This window comes from Manis pentadactyla, chromosome 8 (assembly GCF_030020395.1).
Source record: "Manis pentadactyla isolate mManPen7 chromosome 8, mManPen7.hap1, whole genome shotgun sequence".
Classification (NCBI taxonomy): domain Eukaryota; kingdom Metazoa; phylum Chordata; class Mammalia; order Pholidota; family Manidae; genus Manis; species Manis pentadactyla.
The window spans coordinates 125,098,388-125,114,486 of NC_080026.1; the positions used below are offsets into that span (position 1 = coordinate 125,098,388).

General features: G+C 54.1%; 1 protein-coding gene across 8 annotated transcripts in view; it reads right to left on the minus strand.

The window, feature by feature from the left end:
* The window catches only part of AFAP1L2 (actin filament associated protein 1 like 2), a 92,933-nt gene that overhangs the window by 4,552 nt on the left and 72,282 nt on the right, over window positions 1-16,099 (minus strand). For 6 of the 8 annotated variants that reach the window (XM_036898678.2, XM_036898676.2, XM_036898675.2 and 3 more), the window contains 11 exons: window positions 15,754-15,837; window positions 12,757-12,962; window positions 11,414-11,593; window positions 8,773-8,862; window positions 7,244-7,328; window positions 6,596-6,700; window positions 4,065-4,276; window positions 2,158-2,303; window positions 1,258-1,369; window positions 408-647; window positions 120-324 (listed from right to left, as the gene is read on the minus strand). In XM_036898678.2, the coding sequence (XP_036754573.2) occupies window positions 120-324; window positions 408-647; window positions 1,258-1,369; window positions 2,158-2,303; window positions 4,065-4,276; window positions 6,596-6,700; window positions 7,244-7,328; window positions 8,773-8,862; window positions 11,414-11,593; window positions 12,757-12,962; window positions 15,754-15,837 (1,665 nt within the window). The remainder of the gene's footprint in view (window positions 1-119; window positions 325-407; window positions 648-1,257; window positions 1,370-2,157; window positions 2,304-4,064; window positions 4,277-6,595; window positions 6,701-7,243; window positions 7,329-8,772; window positions 8,863-11,413; window positions 11,594-12,756; window positions 12,963-15,753; window positions 15,838-16,099) is intronic. The other 2 variants (XM_036898679.2, XM_036898673.2) reach the window with 1 other exon arrangement.

Here is a 16,099-nt window from a genome sequence, read left to right on the forward strand (position 1 = left end):
GCCTGCTTGGCTGTGTGACCTTGGGCAAGTCCTTTCACCCCTCTGAACTTGTTTCCTCATCTGAAAGGGAGGGGATCAGACCAGCTTCCAAACATTCAGCTCTCATCTAGCACAGGCACCTGCAGTGATTGCTCTCAACCTGTCCTTCGTAGGTGGGCTGGCCCCGGCTGGGGTGACGGCCTCAGCGGGGGTGATGGCTTCAGCGGGGGTGATGGCCACAGAATCAGGGCAGCTTGGTGGGAAGGAGACTTTCTGCTGTTCATCCTGGACTTTGACTGTCATTCTCAGGGAAGCCTCCTCAGGCTCCAGACTCTCTTGTGGCATCTGGGTTGGAAGAAAACAAGTGCACAGCCAGCTGAGGGGCCAGGAAGGTGAGGCTGACTCACCTGCTAGGCAACAGCTGGTACCTGCAACTTGGGGTTCTCTGGGGACTCCACGAGGGGCTCCTCTGGGGCAGGGCCTGGGTCTGCAGAAACGGTCTCAGCCGGAGGGTCCAGTGGGGGCGGTGTAGTGGAGGGGTCTTGGGTCTGGGCAGCACTGGGGCCCTGCAGGATGGACTGGACAGGCGTGAGGTCCAGGTACACTCGGTCAGAGTCAGTCTCGCTTGGAGCATCTGTCACATGGGTGGCTTCCTCAGGGGATTCCACCTGCAGAGGAAAGAGAGTCAGGTGGCTTTCACCATTGCCCCTACTCCCTGGGCTCCGGAAGGGGCACCAGAGCTGTCTCAGAGCTCCTGTCCTGGTCGCATGCTGGAGTGCAGAGTGCCCTCCCTCCTGGGGAAGCCTCCTACTGAGCACTGGCCTTCTAACTTCAGCTCAAGTCCTGGATTTGCCATTCAAGGTGGGATACCCAGGACACAGCATTTGAGAAGAGACTCGCAGTACCTCCCTATAAGGTGGTCAGGATTAAATGAGGTCATCCGCAGAGGCCTTTAGCCCAGTAAATGGAAACTGCTGTCAGGATGACTGTTCCCCCTCAGCTATCAGTTTGGCCCTGCGTCCCAGCACCACACCCCTCAGCCCCAGCACTGATCCCGGTGGTTAACCAGCTGTTTCATCTAGACAAGTCCCCAGGCAGGGGGGACTGTGCAGCCCCAGTGGACAGTAGATGACCTCTTAGGTTTTTGCTGACGACCCTGCAGGTGACTTGGAGTCTGCTCATCTGAAGGACAATCCAATGAGCTCTGGTGCTGAGACACTGAGGTTTAGCAAAAGGAGGAGTGGACAGCCCCAGGCCGCTGCCCAGCAGGGTCCTAACCATGGCCGTCAGCTCCGACATCGCCACGTCGTCATATAGCATCTCCTGGTGATCCTGGCTGGGCAGGCCATCAATGTAAGTGTTCGGCTCTGAGAACTTTCTCTGCATCAGTCTGGAAGACATGGCAAAGCAGGAGAGGGGAGATTCAGAACTGGTAAAAGCCACCAGGGTCAAAGGATTTATGAGTTGAGGGGCAGGGACCCCGTAGGCTGTGCAGGGCCCCTGGGGGCCAGCACTGACCTCACTTTGAAACCCATTTATTGAGGGTTACCTCTTTCCTCTCCCCCTAGGGCCTTCCTACTAGAACCCCTGGTTCCAAATTCCTCCTCTAGGAAAACAAACTTCCCAGGCCCCACGCCTGTCCTCTCGGTCTCCTGCTGCCATCTCACCTGGACGCCTCCCTCTGTGGATCTCATTCCAACGACAACAAAACCCTCTCTCATTCCATCTTCACAGTGCACTTGGGGCAGCTGAGACCAGACTTTCCCCATTGTGTACATAAGAAAATGGACTCTGTTTCAGTTCGCTTGGCCAGCTGCCACCAGCACCACTTCAGCCACCCCGACCCAGGTCACTTCTCCCCTGGCCTCAGTCTGCTGGAGAGGGCTCCACGGGAACGTGCGGAACTAGCAGCAAGGAAAGTGGGCGACCAGGGTGGGCCGTGACTGCCATAAGGGGCTGGAGAGACGCCGCGGCCACCTTGGGCCTGAAGCCTGGCGCAGCGCCGAGCTCTTCCCTGGGCCTCCCTGAGGGCTGCCCCCTGGCGCTGCTCTTCCTGCTGCTGGAGGGAGTTTTCGGCTGCCCTGCTGCTCCAGTGACCACCAGAGGCCAGTCTGGGCCTGGGTAAGGAAGCCCGGCTGGGGACAGGAGGGTGCAAAGGGGAGGCCCCTTTATACTCACAGCAGAGACGTTTTGGCTGCGCTCACAATACAGGAAACCCGTTCGGCATCCACGTAGTCATAGATGAAATCTTCTGGGTCTGTCTGGGAGCCTGACTCAGAGAGCAGGAGGCCCAGCCAATGGCCCATTTCCTCGGAAGACTTGGCCTGGGAGGAGGCCGAGAGGGCCGTGAGCAGGGTGGAGCGCGCCACCTGGTGCCCAGCCCCTCCCCGGGGCCGTGCCCCCTCATTTCACTAGCATGTGCTACCCCAGTGACCTCACGTCACATTTCCTGCCACTAGTGATACCTTGAGGCCACCTCCACAGTGCTGTAGGCATTTGTCCCAAGTATCACATGTGACTGACAAACACGTATTACTAGAATGCTAATGGGCTAGGAGAGAACTGCTGAAATTGTTTTATAGGTTGACACCTCGATTTTATGAACTGTCACATGTCCGTTGATTGCCCTGGTTCATATATACACAACTGTCTGGATCCCTGCTATGAAATAACAAAATTCAAATTTATGTTTGTGTTTTCAGTAAAGTCAAGATGTCTTAAATACCTCAGACCAGGTCAGCTAGCTCTGAGAAGCTGTGAAGTTGGTGCCTGGTTTTTTCCAGGGGACAATTCATTCGAATCAAATACGTGTATTTAGGTAGTTCAATTAAAACGCCTACATCATTAATTGCCTTTGTGACAAGAAAAACCTGGGAATTCTGTCAACACTGTAGGTTTACTTCCATGCCAAAAAACAGCTACCACTTTGGCATTAACACAGCACTGCTCTACCCCCTTTTTGCTACGTTTTTCTTACAGAGGCAGCTATAAGCAGCGTCTGACATTGCCCATTCATTTTCAGGTGGGTTTCTCAGTACAGGTTTTCATGGGCATCCTCTAGTACCAGCTGCCACCATCCCTGCCCTGGGCACCTGGGACACCTTCCTAACTGGTCTCTTGTGGTCCTTTCTGGTCCCCTCCAAACCGCCCACCACCTAGCAGCTGAAGGAGGCATCTCTAACTCCATATCTAAACATGCCACCCTCCCTTGAAACCTGTAGTTCTTGGGATCAACCCCCTACTTCCCTCCTGGCCTCCTCACATATTCACAGCACCCACCCCACTGCCTTCCAGCACCTGTAAGTAATCAACAAACTAGGTAATTAGCTGAATACGATCTCACTCTTATATCAGAATGTAAGCTCCATAACAGAGAGCACATCTGTCTCATTTACCTTATTATTGTACTGAGTACATGTCTGTCAGTGGGACTGATGGATAAATGACAAGCTTGATCGTGGGAAGCAAATGGATGTTGGGTTCAATACAGCCACCAGAGGGCAGTATTGGAGCAAAATTGGGATGAAGATCCTGGATGTCGGACTAACTGGGTGAACCAGGGAGTGTGCTTATTATGTGCGTGTAAAGAATGCTAGCTGCAAGCTGGCCCCGGCTCAGGGCGAGAAGGCATTATGTCACCTCTTATTTTTGTAAATGTAACATCACATCAAACACAGGGTGGGGAGTGGGAGAAATGTAACTGTATCACAAACCTAATTGTTCTCTGATAAGCCCTATCCGTTGTTGTCATCTTTATATACGGAACCCCAACTGGTGATACACAAACCAAATGAAACCCACTGTGAGTCCCCAGGTTTTTCCAGCAGCTCAGGGAGTTATAAATACTCCACCTGCACTATGAGCAGGAAGTAGCTCATTGTCCCACTCCTGTAACCCAACCACCCTGAGGTCAGAAAGGGAACGGAATTTTTTTTTAAATGCAAACAATCTCAGGCAAAGGAAGTAAAAATTAAAGGCAGTTTCACTGCTTCTCCCAGTCTAGGATTATAGTCCCTGCAGCTTGCAGCAAACAGCCGTGACCTCCATGCCCTGGCTAGGCCTGCCTCCCTCAGGGGCCGCCGTACCTCCAGCTTGAGCAGCTCCTCGCCCTTGTGGAGGATGCGGAAGGAGTAGAGGTGGTCAGGGCTCGGGTCTGGGACCACCTCGCAGCCCACCAGGCTGAGGGGCTGCTGGGCCACCTTGCTCCTGTTCCGGTCCTGGTAGATGTGCAGGTGACTATCCCTGATGGAGCACCAGCGTGACTTCCACTGGCTGTTCACCAGCACGTTCAGGTAACCTGCAGGAAGGAACGAGGCTGCAGGAGGGCCTGGTGGCTGCATGTGCCCAGTGCTGCCACTTTGTCCAGTCCTTCTGGAATGTCTCCCAGAGTCTCAGTGCCAAGATCTGTCATACTTCGCCCAAGAAACTTGCTCACTTTGTGGAGACTGTGAGTCTCACGGCATATTCTTTCTCCTACCTTCGGGTGAGCGGCTAGGCCCTCTGAAGGTGGGCAGTATAGCTCTGCTGGTTTCTGGAAAAGGTATGTCCAGAGGGAAGAGCTGTGTCATTGCCTAGGCCAGGCTGGGCGTGTGGGTGCTCGGAGCAGAGAACAGAGGCTCCCACCACGGCCTTGCCCTCAAGGCCTTATGCCCCCAGCAAGCACAGCCGTCCTCCCTGCCTCTGCTCATTGAGGCCGTGTGCAGGGCCTCCTCGCTGCAGGAGCAGCTCCCTTGCCTCTCCAGCCTTACTTCCCTCAGCTTCCCTGACAGCCTTTCCATCGTGGGGTCGCTCAGTCTCAGCCTGCAGAGTCCTCCCCCCGCCGGCCTTGGCCATCCCTGCGTCCTGCACTCCCTGCCCTGCCTTCCCTCGGAACACTTGGATCCCGGAGCAAGGCAACTGGGCTTCCAGGGGGGCAGCCCCAGCTGGACACAGCGAGCTCCTCAAGGGCAGGGGCTTGCTGTGGTCATCACCAGGGCCCAGGGCTGTGCCCGTGGCCTCTGTCGGCCACCAAGGCAGGACTGCGCCCATCATGCGGTCCTCTGTTCTCACATGGTAGCATGGGCTGGGTCCAGCTTCCTGAGGAGAGGACAAGTGCTCCCTCTCTTCCCTGCCCGCTTAGGCCAGCGTTTACAGAGCTGACCCCACATGCCAAGCACAGTCAGGTCTGGGGCTACAAAAATGAGTAAAACCCAGTCTCAGGGCCGTTTGAACACCCCCTGTGTGATGAGCTGACATCGCTGCTGCTCACCTTCCCAGAGGCCCTGGCTTACCAAGTGGATGCCTTCTCCACCTAAGGGACTGGCGGCTGCTCTGAACCTTAGCTGGGATGAACTGGGCCCATGCAGCAGGGTCAAAGTGCACAGCCACCTCCCACCCACCTGGTGCGGGACACACAAAGGGGAATGTGAATTTCTCAGAGACATGACACTTCACAGCAGCAAAGCAGAAGAATCAAGCCTAGGACCGAGGACTTCTGGAGCCTCCAGGCGGGTGCCCCACTTGCCCATCACAGTTCTCTGGACCAAAGAGCACTTTGCATCAAGAGAGGTGGGGAGTTCAGAGGCCGAGTCCTGGGAAGGACAGCGACTGTGTTCTCTCCTGCCCTTCTCTGACCACAGGGGACAGAAGCATGCTTCACCGCTGAGACTTCCAGCAATAACTCACCGTATCTCCCAAACAGTGACTCACTGAAGCCAGGCCCCTGTGCCAAACACCATGCTCTCTGAGGCTGCAGAGGCCGGCAGAGCCAGGCCTTCACCTGAAGCCTGGGCCGGAGAAACAGGAGGCCCAGGCTGGCACATGGGTTCCATGAGGAAGAGGAACAGGCCTAAAGATGCATAGTAATGGCCTCCAGGCTGCACGGAGAGCTGTAGCAGTGAACGGCAGGTCTGGAGCCAGGACAAAGGTTTATCCAAGATAATTTCTGGGAAAGGTCTTTCTCTCCTGGTCTCGGTTTCCTCAAGGCTGAGTGAGACTAGCAGAGGTGACCTCCAAGAGCCTAGCAGCACCCATACACACCCTCTGACCTGTACATGGCTTAGTTACCTCCCTAATGTTATCAACAGTCCCACCTACGTATTTGCTCCTCCCCATGGGCGCCATCCCTCTCCAGCCCCTGCCAGACCTCTAAGGTCCAGGTTCCAGAAGTCGTTTATGACCACAGAGTGGGAAAGGTTTACTGTCCCTGAGTCCTTGTAGCTACTAAGATGACAGAGCAGGTGGTTATGGGTTTATAGCCATCATCTATTTTGGACTGTAGGCTCTCAGGAGCATGTCCTCCATCTGCTTGGTCCCCTTTCCCCAACACTGGGCCTGCCGTGCCCTAACATTATTGATCAATGAACATAATTTTTTAAAGACCATTAGGAGGACAGCCATCAATTACCCTTCACTTTCCACAAAGGATGCAGCACTGCAGCAAGAGCCTGCTTAGGCATGAAGAACCACCTGCAGTGCAGATACACAGAGGCTGCGGACCACTACAGACTCATCAGCCCTAGAGAGGTTTGAAGCAAGAACTAGAATCTCTGCCTTTGCGGTCTGAGCTGCCTTCCTGGAGATGGGCTGCAGCCCAGTAGAAGAGCACCTTAGTCCCAGAGGCAGCTGTGATTCTTACTGGATGTCTCGAGGGACTTCTCTGCAGGCTCCAGTGAGGTAGACTTCTTCCTGCCCAGGTTCATTAGGTTGCTCAGTTTGAGGCCAGCAGAAGATTTCTTCTTGACTGTCAAGATGAGAGAAAATGCCATCAGCACTGTACACAGCCCACTCACATGCCCTTAGGAAAGATAGGAAAAACAGTGGACTCATTCCCACTGCATCTGCCCCTGGGTGCGTGTACATAGACACATGCACGTGCACACACACACACACACACACACACTCCTGCTCCCTAAACCAGGGTCCACAGGCCAGAGTCACAATTCTCTAGAATCATACTCAAGAGGGACAAACCAACTTCTCTAACAGAATATGTCAGCATTTAATCTTTACAGACTGTATTGATTCAAAGACATTTGAACTAGGGTTAGCAAACAAGAAGAAATGAAAGAATAATCTACCCCCAGCGATTCATGGAACTCAACTTCAATCTGGTCATCTCTCCCTTGTCCCTGGATCTATTAATGTAGTATTTCCAAGAGTTTATACGTTGGAGGCATGTTAGAATCAGCTGTTAGAACCCACTAGGGTTGAGCCAGCCAGCCGGCCTCACAGCCCAGAAGCCACCCCCCTCCCACCCCCAGGCCGAGAGCCACAGTGTCGGTACCGTCTTTGGCCTCTGGCACCTCAGGGTGGCCATCTAAGGAGCTCCCACAGTCTGAGGCGGACAGGTACTTCTCAGTCAGATCCGGCTGTGGAAAAGAGAGACAAGTGGGCGATCTTGTCTGGGAATGGTTACTTCAGAGATTACAATGTAAGGGAAGATAACGGCTCCTGAGGGTAAGCCAGGCGTTACCTGCAAGTCCATGTCAGTGGTGGGACCCTGGCCGGGCTTCACCTTTCTCAGGTCCCCTGCCCCATCCTGGAGCACCTTCCCCTTCTTCAGGCCACCACCCACCCACTCATGTTCCCAAGTTCTCAAAACGGCTATTCATCCTGATGTGACAGCAGCCCCACAGCCACAGGGAAAGGCCCGAGGGTCACCACCCCGACTGAAGCTGTGGGGCTGGGAACTGAGGGGGCTTGAGGCCTGAGTGCTACCAGTGCGCCAGGCTCTGGGGAGGGCTGGCCTGTCTGCTCGGGGTCAGGTCATGAATCGTGTTCCCGAGCCAGGTGGGGTGCTCCAGTGACAGACCCCTCTGAGCCTGCTCTGCATGCGTGTACAGTAGGGATAACATCCTTGTCTGCAGTCCCGGGGCTGAGGGGGACTCAGGAGAATCCCCGGCAGAGGGTAGTGGCTGTTGCTGTTAGAATGTGAACCCCTCAGAATGTTCCAACAGGCTTCTTCCAGAGAACTGCTTCCTCCAGGCCTCGGAAAACAGGCTGAGGGGCTCCCAAGCAGTGCTCTGGCCTTAGGCAGGGACACTGAGGTGCCTGGCCAGGAGCTCTGCATGCCAGGTCTTTAGGGAGAGCTCGTTTCTGGCCTCAGTGATGTGAAGAGGACCCAAGTTTACTCAGACTTTGGTTTTCGTGCCAATGACCAAGGAAAGAGTAAGACAGTTAGAACCTCAGTCCTCTTCAGTCACTTGGCAGGGCTGTGGGGACTTCACGGGGTGGCCTGCGCCTTCCTGAAGCACAGAGGGCACCTCCCCTCTCAAGCCTCTGCCTCCTCCCTGCCAGGGGCGGGGACCCCAAGATGATACACAAGGGACCTCTGCTTTGCACACACCCAGGCACCTCCCTGCGGATACACAGGGACATGACATGCGACCCCACAGGTGACGGCCCTCCCCTTCTCCAGCACCAGCCCAACTTCCCAGACACTGACCCTTAAGCAGGGGCCCCACAGCTCCATGCAAATGAGCACTAGAGCCCTTTGGCTGGGGTCAAGGTCAAGACAATTCCCCCTGTGCTGGAAGCTCTACTGGGGAGCGCATGGGAAGGAAGAGCATCATAAAATACATCTTGATTAAGAATGGGGCATAAAGTGAGTTTTGTTCTAATAAAGCTTTCACCACAAGCAAGAAAATATTTTAGGTCTCTTATCAACTTCCATCAACTGAAGCTACTCTCCTTATCCAAGCATTATACACTTCTTAGTAATGGGGATGAAATGCAAAAGCAAAGCTCTTAATCTTAAGCTTTTAATTTTTATGGAGAAACAGTGGAATGCTTCCAGGCAGAGTAAATGCTTACTTTCTGGCAGTTCAGGCGCTGGGCTTCTGGGCTGTACTGGTTTCCCTCGGATGTGCCTTCTGAAGGCAGGCCACTCACCTCCTGGATGACCTGAAGGAAGACAGAAGCGGTCAGCGGCGGCCAGACTGAAACAGGAGCCCCTCAAGGGGCAGTAGGCAGGGGTGAGAGACGGTGCGTGGCTTCCAAGGAACAGAGACCACCTCCAGCGCCACCTGCCCTCGCCTCAGGCCCTGGCACCCGGGCTCTACATGGCCTCAGGGCTGAGCTGGGCAGGCTGTGGTGAGAGAGGTGTGTTTTTTTAGGCCCGCCGTCCTGCAGGCCCCCATGATTTCTGGTAGCAGGCAGGCGGCTGGTGGGGGACAGGGCGGATTATTTGCAGTAAAGCCTAAGGATGGCCAGAGCAGCCAGCCTCACCTCCAAGAGCCCCTTCCTTGTCCCCATCCTAGGCAGGGGTGGCTGTTCAGTTACGAGTATGATGAAAAACTACAATCGCCAAACAGCCCCCTGGCTTTGGGGGGCTGTGGGGATTGCTGTGGTGTGTCACCACGGTGCTCAGAAACTAGACCTGCAAATTGCCTCCGTCCAGCACCAGCTCTTCAGAATTGCTTCTGCCAGTCCCCTGCACCCTCCTCCAGGAAGGAGCCTTTGAACCGGCACCAGGGGCCTGCGCTGGGGGCACACAGGTCAGAGGGAGCTGTGGCCGCATTAGGCAACACAGCCTTTTTGAGCCGGGGGCCACCTGGGACATTCCTGGAGGGTAACAGCCCAGGGAAGCCACAAACACACTGCCCTCCTAGAAGCCCTTTGGAGATACAGACTTAGCAGAGAATGATTTCAAAATCCTCCTGTTTCAGTCTCCGCCTAAGGGTTTAAAATTAGGTTTAAATCAGAAAAGCCAAAGAGCAGAATGCAGAATGGCTACAGGGACAGAGAAACTTAAGGTATTTCTCACCCAGACAGACTCCAGTGCTGGACCTCGGTCCACGTGGTGAGCCAAATGTGCAACATGGCACTATGGGGAGACGGCAGGCCCTGGAGTCAGCCCCCTAGGGGTGTGACCTTGGGCCTGGCCTCAGTCAGCACATCTGTAAGGTGGGGCAACACCTACACCACAGGGCTGCTGTGGGGACATGAGTAAAGTACCCAGCACATGGCTGGCATGTTCATCACCATCCTTATCAGCTGGGTCCTGGATCCAGATGCCCCAAGCAGTGGAAGCAGGCTAAGCCGGGAGGGGGTGGGGATCCTCGTCCCTGGGACAGACCTCCCTTGTGCCTTCTGTTTCTGGGACCCTCATTCCATCCTCAGCATCTCCCATTTACTGTCATGTACCTACCCCAACCTGCGGCAAAGGTGTGATGATGCAGAGCTGCCCAGGGAAGGTAGGTAGGTGGGACAGTACAGATGCATCTGGTCACGAGCCCATCAGACAGGCTAACAGCCCCACCAAACTGCGAGTGTGTGCAGGTCTGACAGCCAGACTCTCATAGCAAGTCCACTCTGCACTCATGACCCGGGAGGAAGAGGGCCTCTCAGTGAAGGCCAAGAGGCTGTACCTTCTGGAGGTGGTCTTGTCTTTGAAAGCATCAGCAAGATTGGGGAGGGGGTTGGCAGGGGTCTCAGGAAGAGGGCAGGAGAGCTGGGGAGGGAGTCTGGGAGTCAGAGGAAGGGCACGTAGCTCTGAGCAGTCAGAGGAACAGCACTGGGAACGGTGAGCAAGAGCAGTGTGTGTGCGTATGTGCAACTATGGTCAAGAATTTGTGCACTTGCATGTTTCTGCATGCAAGTGTGTGTGAGAGCACACACATACATGTGTGCAGATGTGGGTGGAGGGCGGATACAATGCTCCTATGTTGGACACACATGCATGTGGCTGTGATGGAGGAGGGGGCAGCAGGGAGGGACGGAGGGGATCTCTCGGGCTCTCTGCCCTCCCCAGAGGCCCTTCTGGATTTGGAGATCTCTTTGCAACATCGGGCCCATTCTTGGTACCAACCTTGTATCTTCTGGAATTGTCAAGCTCATCTTAAACATGGGGCGGGCAAGTCCACCCACCAGGTGCTCCATTGTTATGGGGGCTACATCCTGGGTAGTGTAGGCAGAAGTGACCATGTGCATTTGTGTGGTAGAACACACAGGACTGTGGTCAGAGTCCTACGTTTGCAACCCAGTGTTGCCACAATGACCCTAATCAGTTACCTCCTCCCTCTGAGCCTTAAATGCCCCTCCTGTAAATGGGGATAGTGACGCCACCCAACTACCTCTAGTGTGATGAGGTGAGTTACACTTACTAAAAGTGCATGGCCCATGCTAAGTACTTAACAAGTGGCAATGGTATTTATTCTTCCTTAATTAGGAATCTGGTGATGCTTCCCTAGAGGCCAGAAGAAAAATGGATTTCAAGCAGAGCCCAAGTCCAGGCACCTGAGAAGGATGCAGCCAAATACTGTGATCCATTCCGTTCAGACTGATTGCTACCGCTTAGAACACAAGAAGCCCTGTGAACTTGAAGGATCACAGACCCTTTACCCATGACAACACCCCCCCTTTGGGAAAAAGCTGGGGAATCAGAATAGCAGGAGCCCCCGGGAGCCCAAGGGGGGGCAGGCCCCCTTCCCCAGTGGCCTGGAGCCTCCCTCACCCGGAGCCACTGCTCAGCCTGGTCCTTGCTCTGCAGGCCCAGCACGATCACGTCAGCATTCATTGGCGTGATCTTCAGCTTGTGCTCCTTCTTCCGCACTTGCTTCTCCTTGTGGATGACGCTGCTGCCCAGCAAGTTCACGTCCAGCTGAGGGCTGTGGTCCTTGGAGGATTTGTAACACTGCAAGAAAGGAGGTAGGATACGCTGCTTGTCGGGGCCTCAGGCAGATTCTGCAGCGCTGGGTCCACAACAAAACTGCAGGCTGGACCCCTGTAGTGCAGAACCGTCACCTCAAATGCTGCCAGCTCCTGTTCTCCGCAGCAGAGTGACCAGGCAGACTCCCCCTCCTCCAAGACCCCCCCCACCGGCCTCAGCAAGGATGCTTCAGGACCCTGCTCATCCACGCTGCCCTAACTGTAATGCAGGATGTGGCTACCCCTCAAATACGTCCGCTGCAGGGGACTCTCACATATCTGGGGAGGAACAAACTCCATTTCACTGCCTCTCTGCTTTTCTTGCTCAGCCTCCCCAGTAAGAGATCCACAAGGAATGGAGACTAAACGTACTCTCTGATTAGGTAGGCAGATGTGCTAGCCAAGAAAGGAAGGGACTTCCTTTCCCTACCAGAGAAAATACTTTGCCCCTTAGTTTGTCACATGTAAAATGGGGGTCCTCACAGGACTACCTGAAGGCACAGGACTACCTGAAGGCACAGGACTACCTGAAGGAACACCTGTACAGAGCAGGGCACATACAACCAGGGACAGAAGGGTGTTTATGACGTTTCCACGGAACCTCAAATCAGGACGTAGAACTGAATTTTAATTTAAAGTAACAGGAAACAGGGCTGTGATCGGAGTATTACCTTCTGACTCCCTTATGAGTTTTGTCTTATAATCAGTAATTCAAAATACTGTGACTTCTGAGAAGACACGGGGCTCTCCTGGATGGATGAATGTAGTGGCCAGAACTGGGGCTGGGGGCCAGCTGGGGAGTCCCGACTGGGTGGCAGGCTCCACACAAAACCTCCAGTGACCAGAATGTGAGGAAGAATGAGCCTCTATCAGGGGGACAGAAAGATCCCAGGGAAAAATGTCTACAGGACAGGACTGGGGGAGAGGTGGTGGTAATCACAGCCTCCTTTGAGTCTGACGGAAACGACTAGACTTTTCTAGTTAAGTAAAAGGACACTCATCCATGCATGCAGAATCCTGAATACAACTTCAAATTAGGGAAAGGTGGAGATCTGGTGGAAGAGGCTCTAGCAGTCTGGTAGAAGGGGCCATTTCCCCACCCTCTCCCTCAAAAGACAGAAGACCAGAACTCGATGGGAGGCCACTGACCAGGAGCCTGGTGTCCTTGATGATGCAGAGCTGCTTGGCCCACTGCCCCAGCCACTTCTTGCGCCACAGGAAGGCACAGATGCGGGCGTCACGCATCAGCTCGATGCCAGCCTCGGGCGAGGGCCACTGGTAGGGGGCGGGCTTGCCCTTGCAGCCCTCCTCTTCATCGTAGGACTCGTAGGAGCTGCTCACGATCTCTCCGTCCTCTGCAAGGAAGACCCACTTGGTCACGGCCCCCGCTGGGCAGGCGGTGCTCCTCAACATGCTTCGTCATTCGGGAGCGAGCGCAGCGGGCGGGGCAGCCAGTGTCCTCCAGGCTACAACACCCCTGCCCCTGCACCCTGGACCCAGCCCCACTGCCACCAGCCAGCCGCAGAGCCGGGCAGACTTTCCGGGCCCCAAACAGCCTCAGCGATGACCCTTGCATGCTGCTTCTGGCCACAGACGTGAACAGCTGGAAAACAGGAGTTTCTCTCCTTCCTCCTCAGGTCCCGTCACCTCACACTCCACAGAAACCTCTGACAAGACACACCCACAGTCACTCTTGAGAAGGCCGGTCCCCCTGCCCGGGGCTTCCGTCTCCTCGACCGAAGGATGAGGCGGTGGGGTGACCATCTCTCTGGGTCCCTCTGGGCCTGGCGCGCTGCCATTCTAGGGGTGACCGTCTGAGCCCAGAGCTGGGCAGGTGGCAAGCCTCCACCAGCTGCCTGCCCGGCGGGCCTGCTCTGTCCCCGGTTCTGCCCTGAGGGCAGAAGGGGACAGAGCTTCTCAGAAACGCAAGGCGAGATAAAGCAGAACGTGGCTCTCAGATGGAGGCGGCCACCTCCCGTCCTAAATGGCCCCCTCAGCATCATAGCCCTTAAAAAAAAACCTTATCCTCCACAGATCTGGCCTCCTTCCCTTCCACTTAACACCTCCCAGCACCAACTCAGCTTCTTCTCGTTTCCAAGCCATACCCTTCCTCCACCTCTGGCAGCGAATGAGCCAAATTCACATTTTAGTTCTGTTCCAGTGAATCTCCAAACTCACCAAGCACAAACCGCACTCGGCTACGTGCCCACTCTACATGCCCCAGTTTCTGCCCCCACCACCCCGCAAGAGTTACTGCTCTCCGGGCCCCACCGCGCTATTCAAGGCCAACAAAAACTAGGGGAAGAAAATGTAAATCAGTAAAACCCTGAAAAGCAGGACACACAGAAAAGGGAACCTCAGGATTCCTGGTCCAACCCCTGGCTCAGCACGGGAAGCCTGTCGTAACCTCGATGCTATTCTAGCCTCTGCTTGAATTCCCCACAGACGGGGCGCTTCCTACCTCATGATCACCGGATACCACCGTTACTGGGCATTCCTAACAAAGTCAGGCCACTGTCGACTCCCCTATGACCTGTACAGACATGTTCTGTCCCCCTAAGTCAGGGTGAATGAAACTCCCCTTTGCTCTCCACGACATCCTTCAGAAAAGAGACGGCCTGTGGCCCCCTGCTGCCCCTTCTCCAGAAGCCTCTTCTATCTGCATAGCTGGGCTCCTATGTACTAAGAAAGCAGAACCACATTTCAGTTAGAATATAGCAGAATGAACAAGGCTACTGGCCCAGTTATTCAGGCTACAATGCCAATTAAAATGTGTTTTATGTTGTTTTAATATTCCTAAAAATAACACTTCAAATATTTCAATACCGGTTTTCTTTAAAAGCAGTGTGGTACTACTTGCCTTCATAGCTTAATAAAAAGTTGCACAGTTCATAATTTTATACCTATTCAATAAGCAAAGGTTGAAAATAGCAACGCTACCCAGAGGGAGACCCGGAACGCTCATGTGGCTGGTAGCAACGTAGATTAACACAAGCTCTCAGGAAACAATCTGGCAGCCTGTTGTTTCGAGAGCCATAAAAACACCCAGGCCCTTTGACCCAATAATCCCAGTCCTGGGAGTTTATCCTAGGAAACTAGTTTTCAAAAAAGGAAGGAAGGGGGAAGGTTACATGCATCAAGACATCAATTCACAGGCTATTTATCAGTCAGCAAAGGGATATCAGGGAAAGTATGGTTTCATCTGCTTGGGAGCTTACGATACAACTGTAATCAGTGAGGAGTGTTGGTAAACTCGATAAATACAATGGTAAGTGAGAAAGTACCACTAAAATTACATATGTGAGTAGATCAGTACTAAAAGGAAACAGGAAGAGCTCAAAATGGTTGATTTAATCCAGTGGTAGGATGGGGGTGATTTTATAAATAAATGTCCTCAGCGTCAGTATCATATCATCTGTACAGTAAGTGAGGTAAGTAGGATGATGCGATGTCAGTGTCATTCAGTGACAAGGTTTATCCTTTAGTAACGAAAACTGAGGGCAGGAGGCTACGGAGTCTAGTGCACAAAAGTTGGGGTAATCTCCCGGCTGCCTGGGCTTCTAGGGTTGCCCCATGTGTCCCACGGAGAATTTTAACACCTGCCCGTCTGCCACCAGGGTGGGGATGGGGATGCTGAGAAGAAACAGCAAATCAGTGTGTCAAGTTACCTGGAGTAGCTTGGAGGAAACTTAGGGAAAACATACTAACAATTTTATTCATCCCTAAGAGCCATTATAGCATAACCATAAATGGAGGATAGTCTTAAACAGACGGTTGGCTTCCCGGGCTGGCGGGATGAACAGAAGTGAAAGGCAGGGTGCTCAGATAATTCCATCCCTATTTTTGCAGTCCCCAGGTGGCCTGCACCCTACAGCGGCTGAAGTCCCCAGAACACAGGGCAGAACAAGCATGCAGCACCCGGGGTGCTTCAGCCATGCATCTGGGTGCAACAGGCAAGGGCTTGTGGACAGCAGAGTAAGCCTCTCCTTCTGGAAGGATGACATACGGCATGTACATGCAGGATCTGCGCACAAAAGACAGGAAGAGGTCGACGGTGGTTTGGGGAATGCACCCCAGGTCTAAGACCCAGGCAGCAGGCAGCAGGCATGGGATCACTGACATTCCAGCTCTGGGGACAAGCAGTACCCAAGGTGATCGTGGCATAAATGACTCCTTCAGGCACCTGCACCCATCGGGGGATTCCAGTGGGGGTACATCTGCCAGAATGACCTGTGTGATACCAGAAGCAAAGAAAGGGGTAGGATGGAAAAAGACAAGATGAAGAGAGGGACAGACCTGACTGCAGAGTCGCAGAGACCCGGGTGGTGACGGCTGCTCGCCCACCGTGAGTCAGTGCTTCCCCGTGGGCGGTGCGGGCTTGTTCGGAGAGGCCCTAGCCTGGCCAAGGGCATTTTTTTCCCAGCCCCTTCACATCCAGAGACGACCAGGTAACTACCTGTCACCAGTGGAATGCGGGTAGAAGTGATGTGTG